We start from the raw sequence: 18,301 nt of genomic DNA, 5'->3' as shown, positions 1-18,301 counted from the left end.
AATGATTTGTTAAACTCTGGTTTGGAGCCACAGGCCACACGGAACAGCTTATTCTTTAACTGACAGAAGACTGGAGAGATTGTGTGTTATGTTGACACTATCTTAATAGAAGATCTGCAATATATAATCTTGTTGTTCCATCTAATCTCTCCAATGATAAGTGTTATACTGCTACTGTATGTAAAAAAAATGCTCTACAAAACAGCTATGAACTAAAACATTTAGGTCATCTAGAGGAAGCAGTGGCAAGAACAACTATCATACCAAATACGGTGATACGTTGGTTGCTTGGTTATCTGACTAACCTGTGGTTTTATTCCTGCTCGGAAGGTTCCGGGCTTGGGGTGTGACACAACCTACGCTTCTGGCACGGTTGTTCATCTTCCTCATCAGAAAAGGTCCGGTCCACAGAGATGCCATGGCACACCAGATTACGACCTGCATACAACACATAGATATAGATGTATAAACATAGAACTGTTCAGAAAACCACCTCTGATACTGTGGGTCTTACTACATCAATACTTTGCCGTTGCTACGCATCTTTAATAAATGATGTCACCAATATACCTGGGTAGTTAATAAAAAAAAAATCATGTCTACTGTAAATCAAAAGGTACTACTATAGATGCTAATTACATTTCTTCCTCTGACTTTTGGACTGCAAGTTCCTCAAATGCCTCGAAACAAATGCCTCTAAATGCCTGCACGCTGATGTCTTGTCCCAAATTCTTGAGATTTTTGGTTTCATTACTGAAGCCCAAATTCTCCATCTCCATTGCTTAAACCGATTCTCCATCAGTGTCATTTGTGGCACATTTGTGGTTGTCTCAGGACAAACTGCTTCAGATAACCTCTGTTATCCCCGGACAACTTCACACCCAAAAGTCCGGTGACCTTTATCGGGAATAGAGATCTGGCATTCCACACAAGTTCAGTCATAGGATGGTTTACATACAAACAGACACACCAGTTTGCCCTTTAACACTGCTGATAGCCCATTCAAATTCAAAGATTGACAGATTGAGCCGTTGTGTGAGATAAAAACAAATACTTAGAATACTTTATTAGCTGTCTGATCAGGAGATAACACTTGAATGAATGAATGCTTCTGTTGGTATCCACAGTAAAATGAATGAAGAGTGATTCAAGTCTGACATTACATGTAGAATACATATTGAAAATGTACTACAGATTCTGTAAAATATTGCGCAACCCTTTTCTGTTTGTGTTTGACTGTATTGTCTTGTTTGTAATGTAGAAATAAAAAATAAAAATATATTTAAAAAAGTCTGACATGAATGTTAAAAGGGCCCCTTTCATCAGTTTTTATCAGTTTCTTTCTTCCCTCTCAGACACTCCTTCATCCCTTGAGCTCTCCTCTCCTTTCATTCCCCTTATTTCATCTTTATCTCTTCTATCTTCAGTCACACCATTGTGAGTGATATGCATCCTTATGTTGTCACTATGCAGATGCTAAACTAGAGGGAACATGTCAAAGAGAGAGTTTCTTCTTTTGTCTCCAATTCTACCCTGCCATCACTCTTTCTTATCAGGCTCCGGTAATATGAAAACACACCCCTAGGCACGAGGGTTCAATGGGGCCAATCAATTCAAAGGGTAAAGTTTGGGTAGATTTCTAAATGCAAATAAAACATCAATTTGCTATTGTGCACTGATCTAGGTCAAATTTTGCAACAGCTAAATGGGTGGGGACTGAATTGCAAAAATGTATTTGTAAACACAAGATATTGTCCTAGGTCGCATGTTTTAATGTCCTTAGATCCCTATGAAGGTTGCTGTGAATTGATTGGTTGCTGGGGTTACCAGACTAAGGCTGCACAATATAAACAAGAAGGAATAACAATGCATTAGGCCCCCATTAGCATATTGTAGTAACAACCATTGACATGAATGGTTGGCTTGTTTCCACCACAGCCAAGTGATGGCCAAAAGAGACACTGCCCAGGGACGGATTTGTTGGACAGCTGAATTAGTGTAAATACTACAAAAACTTTTGAAACACACCCATAAATGTTAAAAAGCTCTGAATATGAAGAGAATACAGGGACAAATTCATCAAGGCATGGACATAAATGCCGGTTGTTTTATACTAACAAGCTAAAAAGATAAGAAAGCATTGCACTGTGAAACACTACTGGATGGCAAACAACAAAGTGTGTGAGCCAAGACCCATACTGCTCAATCTACAACCTCCATCCATCTTCACTGATGGGGAAGGTGTGTGTGCATGCATGAGTGAGAGAAAATGAGAGCCCATCAACAGAACCTGCTGAAGTCACTACAGTATCAATGTGTTTTGCAACTGTATTAACCTCTTGGGGGGGGGGGGAGTTTGGCTCTGAATACAAACACAGCCATTGAGAGAGCGCGATCAGTGGGTTATCCCGGCAGAATGTAGTACAGGGGGGTATGACTCAGGACATGTGACATCACTGCATGACGCAGGAAGGGGTTAGACCACCTCATGGCCGGCTGTGTTGAAGCAATCATAGCAGACTTTGCTGGGTGGGTTCATGACTCACTGGCAATGTTTCCCAGAGCCTGAATACCCGAGGGTAAACTCTCTGCTTGTGTGTGCTTTTAAGTTTATGGTTAAACCCCCTGCTTACATGATCAATTACATTCAACTGTCAAGTTTATTAGACAGTAAAATCAGTTCGAGGAAAGTCTCACTTAGAGTCTGCATCAATACTGAGTCACATTGTGACCTATGACATAACAAGGAGTACCAGGAATGGGCAAAAATGTGCCATCTTCAATACTTGCACACCCAGCTCCACCAAACCATGGTGCATGTGTAAGTGAGTGGAATATTGGAGCACAATGTGCTGATGGTGTGTCATTGTAACAGTACGTTTCTATAAAGGTGACCTACTAGAAAGTTCCAGACCAGGAATCTGTCCAAAGTTTTAAATTACTTTATGAAACATAATCCTGTCACCTGAGCCCAAATGATCCTTCAGCTTACACTCACAAATACACAGCCAACGTCCAAGTCTCATCATGTTATGAATTGCATTTGTTAGGCTCTGCCTTACCCAGAGAGAAAAGCCTTTGTTATTTCATTCTCAGTAATTAGGGGCAAGGAGATGTTCCAGTCTTGCTATTATCATTGATATTGCAACATATTCTGATGCAGGCAAAGAAGAAAACAATTGATTTTCCCTCATAAATATTATTCATTTGTAATACCCAATAATGTATTCTGAGTTAGCAGAAAATGGTATATTGGCTTAGGAGCAGTTTTCCCTATGAAAAGTTATTAAAAAAAAGCTGCACTCTTAACATTACACACACACACACACACACACACACACACACACACACACACACACACACACACACACACACACACACACACACACACACACACCTGTGATGAGAATAGTTGGCTCCTGAGATGAATGGATGCTCTCAACTGACTCCTGTCTTGTGTCCAGACTGTCATCTTCACAGTGAGTTGTGTTATTGACACTAAAGGAAAAGACAAAAGTTTGAGAGAAGAAGAGAACGTGTTTCATGTAGAACAAACAGTGTGTGTGTGAGGGAGAGTGTGTAGAACAAAGCAGAAAAATTGAGTTACAATGTAAATATGCTCCAGAAAATACAGCATCTCATTTTACTATACTTGCAAAACCTTTGAGTAATCACCTTTCAATACTTCATATTATTGACCACAAGGGACGGTGGCAAAGCCAGACACGTTAGCAGTGATTATGAGTAAAATCTTCCATCCATAAACTGTGGCTTGCAATGATGGAATATGTAATAACACAGGCTTGTAAAGAAACAAATTAGCCACCGTCTGTGTTCTGCAAAAGCCAAAGGTGTGGCACACACAGATTTGACAGCACTGTGCTGACCTGCTTAGAAACAAAACTTGCAAGTGTGCAACTAAAGCAATACTAAAACAAAATTCTCACTGCTAAACAGTAAATGAGCTAAATTGATTGCCACATGCTCTGATGCAGACCAATTTCTGCAAAGTCAGCCTCTAGATGACAAGACTGGAATAAAGATAGACTACACATGTTATATCAAGACTATATGTGCTATAAAGAATAAACTACGTTTATTTAGGAACTATTTTATAACATCCAAGATTAAAATATTTCTTTATAACCACGGCATTTTGAATGTGTGCAGTTTGAATGGGAGAAAACGTGCTGTGGTATACTGGCATTTCTTTAAACAAATCACAATTGAATTGGGCAGTGCTAGGCGCCGAACACAATAATGGTGCCTCTGCAAAACAGCCTCGGGAAGGAACTTGTTTTGGTGGAATGTACTCATTCAAAAGTTGTTTCAGTCGCGCAACAGTAAACTCAGATTGGACAGATAGTCTAGCTAGCTGTCTGGATTTACCCTGCAGAGATCTGAAGAGCAGTTAACCATAGTCCTCATAAATCGACCGAAGTTTGGATAGTTAGTTAGTTAGTTAGTTAGATAGATAGATTTTTTTATTGATCCCAAAAAAATGGGAAATAACGGTACTATATATAATACTACACAAGCAATATTTTTGAAATATATACAATTTGGAAATAAAATGTACAACTGTTTCAATACATATAGATAGACTAGCTATAGATAAACTTAATGTGCAAGTTGGAGAGTAAAAATAAACAACTGTTTCACTAGTAATGATAGGATGTAGATAAACCTATTGTGCAAGGTTGTGCAAGGTGCATTCAGTGCGGTTGTGATGTCTATGAGTCTTATCTCACACTCAGTGATGAAGTGTTAGAAAGTTTAATTGCCTGTGGTAGGAATGATTTCCTGTAGCGGTCCGTGCGACATTGAAGCTGTCGGAGCCTCTTAGAGAAGGTGCTCCTCTGTTGGACCAGTGTGGGGTGGAGAGGGTGGTCGGGGTTATCCATGATAGATAACAGTTTGTTCAGTGACCTCCTCTCCACCACAGCTTCAAAAGTGTCCTGTTTGCAGCCAATAACGAATGCCAAAAATCGAATGCCAACACAAAGAAAGCGGAAGGTGAGCGACATCCGGCCTAAAATGAGGGACATCCTGCAGATCTGCCAACAGCACCGGAGCAATCCCCTAAATAAATCGTCGTCGATATGGACTATAAACAAGTAAATCCTGCTGTGTATCAAATTGAAAATATGTGAACACATAAAATAAAAACATATTTCACTGGTTCACCTGCATTTATAAGTTATGCCAGAGAGTCACAGAATTAGTTGAAGGCATGCAAAATCAGTCTGCTGACCTTTGTCTCCCGTCCTCATCCCTCTGCTGGTCGTCAGTCTGTTGGAGTTGGCGGAGAGCATCCTGCAAGCATCTGATCTTGGCCTTCTTCTCATTCAGCACCATGACAAAACGTGAGTACAGCGCCCCCTCCAACATCTCCTTATCCTCAACTTGCTGCTCCAGCCTGGTGAGAAAAGATAACTTTATTGTCCCGAAGGAAATTTGTCTTGGGCAGAAAGTACTGACAACAGCTGCATACAAACACATACATTTAATATCAATCTATCAGTTTGTAGACAGTACAATATAATACATGACAGTACATGACAAGACAAGACAACAATTAAAAGCACACCAAAACATACATGTGATGGTGATGGCGCAGTGGATATGACACATGCCTTCGGTGTGGGAGATCAGGGTTCGATTCCCACTGCGATACATCAACCAATGTGTCCCTGAGCAAGACACTTAACTCCTAGTTGCTCCAGAGGTGTGTGACCTCTGATATATAGCAATTGTAAGTCCCTTTGGATAAAAGCGTCAGCTAAATGACATGTAATGTAATACATGCAGGTAAATGGACACACGTGCAAACACAGACAGACAAAAGTTTTAAAAGCTGTAGGGTTGTTGTTTGTTTGCCTTCTGAGAGTAATTTGCTAAAAGGAATTATGCTGATGAAGAGAAGTGATATATGAAATGAAAGATATACAAGTGAATCATTAGAAATTAGGTCCTAGAAATCCCAAGCCCGGTTTGCAACATCGGGTGGAACCTTTATTCTCCCAAATAGGCGACTAGTGATGATGTCATATTAGGGGATTGCAGTAAATAAAAACAGCTGGCAGCGCGACTTAAAAAGCAAATAAGAGCTTGCCCGCAAACAAGACAAACAACCAATAAATACCAGCGCTGAACATTCTAAGAAAATAATTAGTCTCTCTGGGTATTTTCCATTCAATCTTGACATTTGCATCACGTATTCTTTAATAAACATACATTTAAATCCATCAGCAGAAAACACAGAACTGCTTTCCTCCTCATCCTTACTCTCTGAGTATTCTCTGGTGCTCCTGTTTCAATCTACGGTTCTCCTCCAACAGCTGGCAGTTTTTTGACTTCAGACCTATACTGCGCTTTAGGGACTGGCAAATCATCTCCCGGTTCAGCTCTAGAGGGTCTGGAGCTGGCTGGAGCTCCACGGAACCCAAGTGTACCTGAAGAAAGAAGTGTAGAAAAACAAGAAGGAAAATGAGACGGCAACATCAAATCAGAGTACAAATTGCATGAGCATCAGCATTCATATCAGTTGTCAGGTTTCATTTTTCATGAACAGTTGAGGAGTTTAGCAATGGGGGATGACCTCAGACTCCTAACCGGTCTTCCTCTGCATTGACAGGTGACAGTTAAGATAGTTCATGGCACAAGGTAAGCATAACCTCTGGGTGCCTCCCTTTGAGCATGACCGACTGGGAGGAGACAACAGGACAGATTTAAGCCTATATATCTCAGCTGCCCTGGGAGTACCAGGGGATCCCCTCAAAGAAGTTGATGGAAATTACCCAGGAAAAGCACATCTGGCACTTCAATCTTGACATGAGTAAGGGGCTGATAATAATCTCACATCTAACACAGCTTCTAAAACCTGTTTACAGTCAAAAATGAGTAAGCATTTGCACCTTAATGCCATCCCAAAAAGCTCAGCAATATAGAGGTGCAACAAACCATTACATCACATTTTCTTTGAAGTGAGAGGCTTTTTAAGATGTTGAAGTGTTTTCTTCTGTCTGGGAGAAATACAGGATGGATTCATTGGTCACCAGTAAACTATGCACACAGTTTCCCCTCTGTTGCTTCTTGTCTGTCACTCTTTGGAATCACAGACAGGCTTCAGATGTAAGAAAACATTCCTCATTTGGTTTGCATTTTGGCACAAAGTCACAGAGCGGGGCTGAGGCACTGCAAATGTGGAAGTTTTTGAACATTTAGTTAATGTGTCAAAAATCAAAGCTGCCACACCAAACACACATATAAACAGCTGTTCAAACTTTGCTTGTTGCCTTGGAGATTCACACACACACACACACACACACACACACACACACACACACACACACACACACACACACACACACACACACACACACACACACACACACACACACACACACACACACACACACACACACACACACAATGCTCAAGATGCTCTGGGAAACCAGAAGGTGATGAAGTGCTAAATCTTCACTGGGCTGTGTCGAAGTCACAGACCCACTGTAATAAAGCCGCCATCTTCAAAAGATCTCATAAAATACTTGTCATTTCTGTCTGCTGTCCTGGCAGGCCACACAGCTGTTTTCCCCTCCACTGGTGAACCTGAACATGTTGAGTGGACATTCGCCTCAAATCGCTGCCACAGCTTCACTACCTTAGCCTTATTTTCTTTTTTGTCTTTGTCTCTCAATGTCAAATTTTCTTCTCTACTCTGTTTTCTCTCCCTCCCTGATTACTTCTCTGTGCTGACTTTCATGTATGAAATGTCATGCATGAATTTCATGTATGACTTTGTTGATCCTCTTTTTTTGATTAAGCATCACCATCAGGTTAGAATTTTTATTTGCCATTTAGAACCAAATGCCTACAAAATGAATGAAATTCCCATCCGCCTCAGCTGTACTTTGTGTGAAGTGCTAATTACCTAGGTTATGTTTCAGGTTCGGTTTTGTCTGTTGGTCAGCAGGATTACGGAAAACGTACTGGCCCCATTTTCATGAAACTTGGTGGAAGGGTGCAGCACGTGCCAAAGAAGAACTCATTACATTTTCGGGTGAATCTGAATCAAGAGGCGGATACACAAATTATTAGGGGTCCAAGCCCGAGGGGGCTGGAAACCGCGTTTGCAAGGCAACGTTCACAGATCCAGCGGAGCTGTGGAACCCTATTGTTTTCCTAAGGATTATGATTTTTCTTATTTTTCCGCCTCTAAAACCATTTCTACAGCCTAAACCAAGCATGGTGGGGCGGTGCCGTTTTCAGGACTGGTCACCCACTTCCACCTATAGGTGGCGCTATAGTAGCGTTTGGCCCTATAACTCCCAAACCGTACATCGCACATTAAAAATACTCATAAGCAACGCCTTCCCTGAATTCAGGTGAATCTCCTGATATAGGCCAGGCCCATTATTTTATCTTTTATGCGCGAAAAATCGTGATTTATCATAAACCTACTCCTACGAACTCCTCTTAGACCGTGCGACCGATCTGCACGAAACTCGGTACGTAGCATCTCCAGACCGACCGGACCAGGGACCTCACATACCAAAAATTACACATGTGGACCACTAGGTGGCGCTATAATGACGTCAAACGTGTTTTTGCCTATAACTCCCACAATACACATGGCACATTAGAAAACCTTACATCCACGTGTTCCTTGAATCAAGCTGAATCTGATTATATAGCCCACGCCCATTTCCACTAAGAGGTTTTTTTGCAATATCGCGCAATGTGTACAACCTAGGCCATGCATCCAATCTGCACAAAACTTGGCACATAGCATCTCCAGAGTGACCTGACCAAAAGTTATCAAAAGAATTTTGCTACATTAAAGTATGCGCAGTTTAGGGCCAAACTAATTTCTGTAGCTAGCTACCAAACACAAACTTAAACATATCTCGGCCAAATTAAATGCTATCAGCGAATAATTTGACATTACTGTTCAGCATCCCACTACGATGCTCTGTACCAAATTTGGCAAAGATCGGCGATTAGGGGGCGCTATAATAAACGTTTGTGATTTTGCCAATAACTCAATGCATGTAAATGGAAAACTTGCAATTGCAATTTCTCTGCCGTAGTAATTGCTATCAACGTGTAACTTGTGCTTAACTTATGCTGAGGCTCTGTACCAAATTTGGTGAAGATGGCCATTAGGGGGCGCTATAGTCAACGTAGACGAGTTTTGGCCCTTTAACTCAATCAATGTAAATGGGATATTTGCAATGGCAATGTACTACAGACCTTGCAGCTCACACCTCGTAATAGTTCCTGATGTTTGCCTCCCCACCATTACGCTTTGGGTTCCGCTTTCGCATGCTCGTCGGGGTTGATTCGCGTCGGGGGCGACTTGCGCCGGGGAGGCTTGGACCCCGTCATAACTGCTTGCAGTTCTAGTTTTTTAATTGAGATAGGAAATGGCTTTGGCGGAGGTCTGCACTCTCCAATGGCCCTTCTAGTTAGCAAATGTTAGCATGCTAACACACTAAACAAAGATGGTGAACATGGTAAACATTAAACCCGCTCAACATCAGCATGTTAGCATTGTCACTGTGAGCATGTTAGCATGCTAAAGCTAGCATTTAGCTCAAAGCACCACTGTCCCTACATAGTCTCACAGAGCATGCCTATTAACTTTACATTTCGTCCTCTTCTTGTGTTCTTTTAGGGGTGTGAACGCCACTAACCTTTGATACAATACTGCCCTCTGCAATAGGAAAGTGCACACCATACATGGGCACAGGGGCTCACTTGCGGTCCACTCAGTATCATTCCACAATACAATCAATATAGATTCTGTGATAATTCTGTAGAAAATCTCTTTGAATAGTGACATGCTTATTCAGTGCCAGTGCTGCCAGTCTGATCAAAACAAGGCAATCAGTGATTTAACAAAATTCTTAATTAGAGGTCGACCGATAGTGGATTTTACCGATACCGATAGCTAGGTTGGGCCGTATTTGCCGATAACCGATTAATCGACCGATTATTATGACAAAATACATACATTGTTTCAAAAAAAGTCCAGACGCTTTTGCCAATAATCAAAATAATAATGTCATATTTATTGATATTACACCCACAGCAATGCTACACAAGCATGTGTGTTGTCTAAAACAGTTCTCCTACATATTTGGAGTCATCCAGTGCAAAAATAAACATAATGAGCATTATAATTCATATAAAGGACAAACAATCTCAAAACAGTGACGCCATTCTTCTCTGTAGAACGTTTTAGAACGGTAACAGACGATCTCTGACCTGGGGTGATTTATCTCTCCCACTATACTCTTTGTTCTCGCTTGGATTCCCATATAAGGCGTAATGTGTGACGGACCTGCCTTCCCATTGGTTGAAAACATAAACAAAGGCATCATGGGAGATTCCCTTGTCAGTAGCACCTACTGTCTATGGGTAGCACGGAGTTAGCGGCAGAAATTACCGAAAACATGATGAATTATGGACATCAAGTGGATAAATCTTGGATGTAACAGTTTGGATTTAATGCTCAACAACCCCGAAAAAAGGCACAAGTTCCAGGCTGGATAGAAAATCACCTGTAAAGGCTAGAAAGACACCAAAGACACCAAAGACACCCCCGTGACGGCTAACTCGTTAGCTTTTAGCTGCAGCAGTCAGTAAGTCTCTACGTTTAACTGTTATTATCTAAATATGAATCAGAGGTGCCGTTTGGGATCGTGGACGATGCTTTAGGGTTCTGATTCTGACATTTGGGTCGGACTTGCGTTTATTTTTGTCAGTGTTTTAACCGCTTGAGGTAAGTTAGCCTACTACTAATGTTTAGCGTCATCTCAGCCTCGAAAGCAAACAAACATACTGTTGTGCTGTTCTTTCTCTACTAATGCAGCATCTATTCAACAAATGAATAACTTTATAATGATATGACTAAATGCACTGTATACATACCTTTTTGCTGTCGATGCTTTAAACGCGCATCTGATGTCAGCCTTCTCCGCACAGCATGTGTTCTCCGTGCAGCGCGCAGTAAAACGTGTCGGAAATAAACAACACCAGGCATCATAGTTTTTATTTCGCCTCTGTAATGCATGATGCCAGCAGACCCTTCTCAGCTCTCGTGTACTGTGTAATGAATGACAGCGCGCGCTTCTCAGCCGCTCCAGCAACGGACGCAACCATCGGTATGGATTTTTGCCGATAACGATAGTTCCACCAATCAACTATCGGTGCCGATTAATCGGCAAAACCGATGAATCGGTCGACCTCTATTCTTAATAGGGTGGGGACACAGGAGACCACCCAGAATCTAAGGAGGATGAGGTTCCCAAGAACTCATAAAAATCAAGAACAACATCAGGATGTCACAGTGATACAGTGCAGGCCCCTCTCATGGATTTAGAGGTAATTTGTGTGATACTGAGCTTCATAAGTCATCAGCAAGTTAATTTGGTTGTGATTCTGTGTTTGTGCAAGATGGTCCACCATTAACAGGAAACAGCGAGACTGAGGTAGGAAGAGGCAGAGTAAGAAGGGCTGATGTTTAGCTCGCTCATATTAGACTGTTGTATTATGTCTTGTATTTCTTGAAAGCTTAACTAGGGACATGGCCTGGCATCGGTTGCACTTTGTTTGAATGTAACAATGCCTACATGTATTGTCCCTGTTAAAAAAATGAATTATATAAAATAACTGTGAACGCTTTGTTCTAACCTCATCTATCTTCTCCACAAACCCATCATCTCCCTTTTACTACCTGTGCCTAAATCTCCCCTGTGCTTTCAGATGAAAGGAAATTTGCAATAAATCAGCCCTGTTAGAAAGGATAATGTGAAGGCTTTGAAGTCTAAAATGCTGAATACACTAATGTTTCCACACTTTAAAAGATGTTGCAATGTCCTACATTTACTGTACAAGCCTCACTCCATTATAATGTCAAATGTCAAACTCTGTCATCAATGTTTTACCCACTGACACCGTTCAAGACCATAAATCTTCCTGACCAGTGTGTTAACATGGTATTACCAGTTTAAGACACCAGATACAGACATCTAAAGTGCTGGAAGCACAACCCTTATTTACCAGATTAACATTGGAAATGACACTGCAGCTGCTGTTTATTTCATCTGCTCCTTCTTTTAAATAGCAAAGGTTGTGTGTTTCACCGTCTTTACTTTCAAGTTTTCTAAGAAAACCTACTGCAGTAAACATGAGAATTCCAGATCACCAAAAGTTTACCTTTAGCTTGATGTGCAGCATGGAAAGAGGAAGGGCGCCCTAAACAAAATATAAATCTGGAAATGCAAGCAGCATGCTAAGTTTTACCTACCACTGATAGTCATGTTTTTTATTGATTCAAGTTCCTTGTTGAAAGACAGAAAAGGGCTACAAAGCTCCGTTTATTTTCCTGAGCTTCTGCTTCTCTCCTGAGACACAGAGATAAAGTTAAAGGTCAGACACTGTTGCCAGCCTATGCAAAGGTGTGGGAGGTCAGACTGTTTGTCTGTGATCCACGACCCACTGCCACATTTTTCTAATGTGTTAAAAATAAGCAAATTGTTCGTAGATGTTGTTTCAGCCTTTAACAGCATTAGACATATGGCTTTTATATGACAGGGTGGGCTGATTTATGACAATTAAAACATCAATGCAGCTAAGATGACAGGACAAGAAAGACAGAAAAGGAAATAACCTCTAAAATAAGATGAGATGCTTCCTGCATCTCTCTGAGTCTGAGAAAAATATCATAACCTCGCAAACCCCAAAAGATCAACCTTTTGGGGTGAATCATTTTGTATAGAACATCATCAAAAAAGATTTAACATAACATGGGAATGTAAAATCTTTCAGGATTCAGGATAATTGCCGGACATTACAACACTGTCCGATGTGTGTGTGTGGTCTAACTGTTTGTTTGTGTGTGCATCTCCAGACAGCTAGCCAGACCATAAGGTCAAACCCGTGGAGAAGAGGGGACGTGGGTGTGGAGGACAAAGCCAAAAGAACACAGTCCCAGTGAAAAAGATACCACAACACACACACTGTGTTCTCAGAGGACACAAAGCTGTCCTTGTCACACTGTCCAACACATCGCTGGAGACGAAACCCACCATTTATTCCCATGGATTAGAGGACAATTACCCCCATTAATCAATAACTAGTAATCAATAATATTACAGTAAGTTAGCATTATTGGAATTCAAAGATTAAAGATTTCTGGCATTTATTTATCTCAGTTGCAAACAAAAAGTCCAGCTGATGATAATAAAGATCAAATATATTACTTCATAGGAGGGAAAAATATGAAGTCAGTGTTCCAATCCCCCTTTTTTCTATTATTGTGTCCAAGGGAACAGGGAAGTGAGTGGGTGAGCACTGTGTGCATAATGACAAAGACACTATGTTCATGGGTGGGCATGGGTGCTCAGTATAGGAAGTGTGGGCATGGAGCGGAGTTCAGCTTGTCCCATCAGCTCCTTCATCCGCCATGCAGAGGCGTGAGGCCAGATAAAGAGCAGGAAGTGAGGGGCGACAGCACTCAGTCTATCCCTGATATGAATGTTCCTATAAACAAAGGCCATGCTATTGGACAGTACCAGAAAAGGTAGTGGGGGAAAATAATTAAAATAGTTAATTTCGCTTAGCTATCTGCCTAGAATATTGGGTTGAGATACGTTTAACGCGAGGAAGGAAGACATTATTAACGTTAACTCTCAACCAGAGAGACAAACTACAACTCAGTAAAAAACTACTGTGATGTGGAACCTCCTGGTGATGACAGAAGGAGAAGATGCGTTGGTGGATCAGATACTTCAATCCGTTCAGAATTAAAATCTGGCTTCCAGTTCTACCACAATTTCCCACACACTAAATGTAGAACAAAAGCTTTACTACAACTGTAAAAGCCAAACATGTAACCGTGGATGATTGCAGATTTTATTAAATTTTTTCTGAAACTAGAATAAACGTTTTTGGGCCGCTGATATACATACTTCAGACATGGGATTGAAAATTTGCATCACCAACAATGGGTTTAGTGGCCATTTGTATTTGGGCCTCTCAAAACATGGCCACTGCTAACATTGACTAATGTGATTAAAAAAAATGAAAAATCACATAGGGGAGGCCCTATGGCAACCTGGACTCTGGGAAATTATGATGGGTATTTTTAACAGTTTTTTTACATTAAACACAAAACAATTACTTAAAAAAAGAATTCAAAAATGTATGCACAATGAAAATAACCGTTGCAGCCCTGAGCCAGTATCACAACTGTTTCAATACAGCAATGAGCAGCTTTACAATTGATTAAGAATCAAAGGCTGAACATGAATACACAAGGAGTACTTGTTTTGTAAAACCAAAAGGAAACCCTGATGAAGGGATCTCTTATCATTTATCTCCAGTTTGCAGTTTCTCCAGATGTTTTGAAACATATTATTACGGAAAATGATATGCACAGTGAACTAGACATTTGCATTTACAACGTGCACAGGTTAGCTATTAGATACATGGCTTGATGATGTTTGGTACAGTGGGACACAAAAATAGAGAAAGAAAAAATAAAAATAAGACAGCTTTGAGATATGCCACCAAGCAGGGTGGAAAAGCTGCAAAGTCTACAAAGAGAGGAAATAGGACACCAAACAGATGAATAACATCAACAAATAAGAAAAAGCCACGTACATGAAGACAGGGAAGTGAAAAACAAGCCAATGAATCACCACATTAAAGTTGCTAAAAGTAGCTAGGACAGAAATAGGTCACCTATTAATGTATTGTCATTTTATCTATGAAGTGTTTGCTTTTGGCCCCCACACTTAAAAATGATCATGGACACGATTTACAAATATCAGAGATGTAAATAATTGACAAACGCAGGCTGTGAATTTACAAACACTCACAATTATATATTGAATCATTTCACACTTCAGTATTTAGGATAATTCAATCAGAATAAGAAAAACATGGACTACTGGCATCATGCTGCACAGCTGGAATCCCCAGTGAACTATAACACAAGTTCAATTTGACAAACATAAAACATGGACAATTAGTGTCACATGCATCCACCCAGACTCATCCAGAATCGTGCTGCTTCAATTACCACAAATGTCAAGAATTAGAGAAAGCTGGTCTGAAGTAAGAACTGTGTAGCTTAGTGGTACTGGAAGACAGGATGCCTCTGGATAACTGATCAAACATTTGTGTGACCGTGTGTGCTTAGTAAAATTGTGTAATCAACTTATGTCAGTGAAATTACAATTAGGCCTACATAAATAACTGAAAAAATATACATACTTCAGATTGTTTAGGAGCCAAATCAAGTTCCTAAACAGACATACAGTATCTGTTAATTCCACTTAAATGCTCCAAAGTCCTTAGAACATTACGTGTCCGTAATAGAATATTTATTTTTCCACCAATGACGGATTGGTACTTAAAAGGCAATTAAGGAGGAGACCATGTCTGACTTAGCCATGTAAAACACCTGCTTAGTGGCAGTTTAACAACAAACACCCAAATTACATTCATCATTACAACTTCTGGGGTCATATTCATAAAATATTAATGTCAGTTTAAGTTTGCCACCTGTTTTGTCTCCAGCCTCCTTTCTTCTATTTCCAGAGGAAACTTGCCTCATTTTTGGTCATTTCTGCACCCTGAAATTATCTGGCTGGGAAAATATGTTACACTTTTTAACCTCTGACTTGTTGGAAAAAAAAGGCAAACAAGGGAAGAAAAAGAAGAAGAAGCAGGTGTTAGACAAGAGTGGTAGTTAGCACTTCATGCAAATTGTCTCCCAGGATTCTTAGAATTGTGTCTACCACACACATACTGCACACAGCAATGATTGCAATTTCAAAGCCTTGACGAGCCTAACTAATGTTACCACCTGGTCATATTCCTACTACATCCATAGTAGTAATACTAGTCAATCATTGTGAATTGTATTTAGTATTAACAGCTAAACTAAGCTACATTTGGGGAAACCATGTGTACCTCTATACAGTATGTTACTTAGTCTGAAAAAGAAAGCATCCACAAAAACACAACATGTGTTGTTTAGAATATCCACTCTGTATTTGTATTCTTGATATAATTTCATTATTGAAATATGGCATGTAGTCACAAAATCCTTTACAGTAAAAATAACCGTTTTGCCTGGCCACCTCATCTTAAACCAACAGTATGTCTGCACGTCTGGACAAAGACACATGCACACAGAGGCACACTTGTATACACAGCCCACACTCACAGACACAAAGAAAGCAAGGAGGAGTTGGACAAATATAACAAAACAGCTCTAATCAACTGTTGTTTAACATTGTAAGATGGGGACGGCCCTGTCCATAAATCAGGGTTTTATGGTCTCTACAGTGATCCTAACCTCTTGGCCCTCTCCCTCTGGTTTCCTCTACCTGCACTGCAGCCCCAGGACCCAGAGTGACCTGCTCCCTGGAAGCAACAGCATCCTCTCATAGTTTGAAAGAATAACACCAAAATCCACTGAAAGCAAACTGGCCTGTACTCCATCAGGGCGGTCACTCTCTGTGAACGTAATGTAAAATGTAAAAATCGCCTTAGCACAGAATGTAATGCATGTCTTTGTCAGTGACTGCTGCATAAATTCAAAAAGAGGTGATTTTATGTAGGGAACTGATTGTTTACATTAAGGCAAGCTGGCTCCACCGTACCGTTTAACTAATCAGCAAACCCTTTTCTCTAAACGTTTATGAGCTGTAGCCATTAAACAACTGCCTTATATTGTTGCTATTAGATGACTGAATGATTCCTATCTCTGGCTTTATTCCACAGTGGCCTGAAGGCAACCAAGCCGTTCTAATTCTGCTTTAATGTGGGGACACTATAACCCTTATCTTTTTAACAGCCCCCTATAAAAAGTAAGACTTCCTTTCTATTTTGTTGTACGTCGTTAGATGCGTTTATCCTCAGGGAACAGTGACAAGGGGGAAGTGCATGATGTGGAATTCAAGGGTGAACTACTGATAAATCTACACCATTAAGAATAAACAAGAACTCTCTCAAATTGATCGTCAACAGTTTCCTCAACAGCTTTTGGTTCATTACCATATGTGTGTGATGTGTCCCTGAACAATGATGCGAAGGAACCAAAACTAATTCCAGCAAATATCACTGAACCACAGACCCGCAGGAGCCACAGCGGTTTCAGAGCTGCAGTTCCAGTCCAAACTTGCCATATGTTGGCAAGAGAGGTAAGCAGTTTAAAACTGCATAGGTGGATATTCTCCATCTACAGGTAAGGCAAGTTAATAACTGCTGCAATGTTGGCACTGAAAAATCATAATTTATAAGCTTGAAAAATAAATTGTTAAAAACAAAAGTTTTAAGGTGTGTCAGACGTATGAAGGTAAATATGGTGCAAAAAGGGAGAGCTTGTAGAATACAATGTGAGAACTTGCAGAACAAAAAATCTGAACTTGTATGTTAAAATTTGCACTTGTAAGAATTTAATTTGCACTTGTAAAAATAAAATTTGCACTTGTAAAAAATATTCACACACGTGTTCTGAATTTGAAGTCATACAAAGAAAAAAAACATGAGAGCTTGTAAAAAAAATCTGAACTTGTAAGTTGAAATTTGCACTTGTAGAAAATGTTCACACACCTGTATTCTGAATGTGAAGTTACAGAAGAAATATTCACAAATGTGTAGATTGATATTTACATGAACACAATGACAGCTGCAAACTTATAATGCAACATTTACTCGTATACTTTTTTTTTTTTTTACTCTGGTTCATTTTCCATCACAACCACAACTCAGTGATTACAACCTCTGGAATCTGTCACTGCAACTTCACATATGTGCTCTCTCGCATCACAAAGTGGCGAATCTGCGCACCTCGACTTTCACAACACTCTTGATGATACATTTGGTGCAAAACTAATTTGTACCTGTGGACTTAGGCTGTGGAGCTCTGAGCTAACAGAACGGGAAAAGTCTTCTTATATACAGTCTATGGGAAAATCAGGGTTTCTATCGCCAGATGAGGGACAACTCTGTCCGGCTTATTTATGTAGCATGGAAACTTGGCGGAATAGCATGCTAGCGTTAGCTAACTAGCAGCCAGCCCGCTTCTAAATAAATACCTTTTAATTGTCTAAACATTTTTAACAGTAAAACTAAAACACTGGCGGTGAGCTCCACGGCCTGCAGCCGCAGACGGACCGTCATCAGTGGGTAACAGATGCCAAGTTTCGCATCCCTGCCGAGAATTGCATCCACTAGGGAAAATAATGACTTTATAAGGCAAAGTACTGTTTAA

General features: G+C 40.3%; 1 protein-coding gene across 7 annotated transcripts in view; it reads right to left on the bottom strand.

Moving 5' to 3' along the window:
- The window catches only part of LOC116056630 (DNA repair protein XRCC4), a 36,422-nt gene that overhangs the window by 9,157 nt on the left and 8,964 nt on the right, over positions 1 to 18,301 (bottom strand). For all 7 annotated transcript variants that reach the window (XR_004106622.2, XR_004106623.2, XM_031308847.2 and 4 more), the window contains exons 4-7: positions 6,289 to 6,455; positions 5,255 to 5,419; positions 3,398 to 3,498; positions 306 to 438 (exon numbers count right to left, since the gene is read on the bottom strand). Coding sequence is in view for 5 of the 7 variants with exons in the window: in XM_031308847.2 (XP_031164707.1) it covers positions 314 to 438; positions 3,398 to 3,498; positions 5,255 to 5,419; positions 6,289 to 6,455 (558 nt within the window). In the remaining 2 variants the exon portion in view is untranslated. The remainder of the gene's footprint in view (positions 1 to 305; positions 439 to 3,397; positions 3,499 to 5,254; positions 5,420 to 6,288; positions 6,456 to 18,301) is intronic.

Source organism: Sander lucioperca, chromosome 2, assembly GCF_008315115.2.
Source record: "Sander lucioperca isolate FBNREF2018 chromosome 2, SLUC_FBN_1.2, whole genome shotgun sequence".
Classification (NCBI taxonomy): domain Eukaryota; kingdom Metazoa; phylum Chordata; class Actinopteri; order Perciformes; family Percidae; genus Sander; species Sander lucioperca.
The sequence above is the reverse complement of the archived record's forward strand: the minus strand, read 5'-3'. Positions and strand labels throughout refer to the sequence as shown.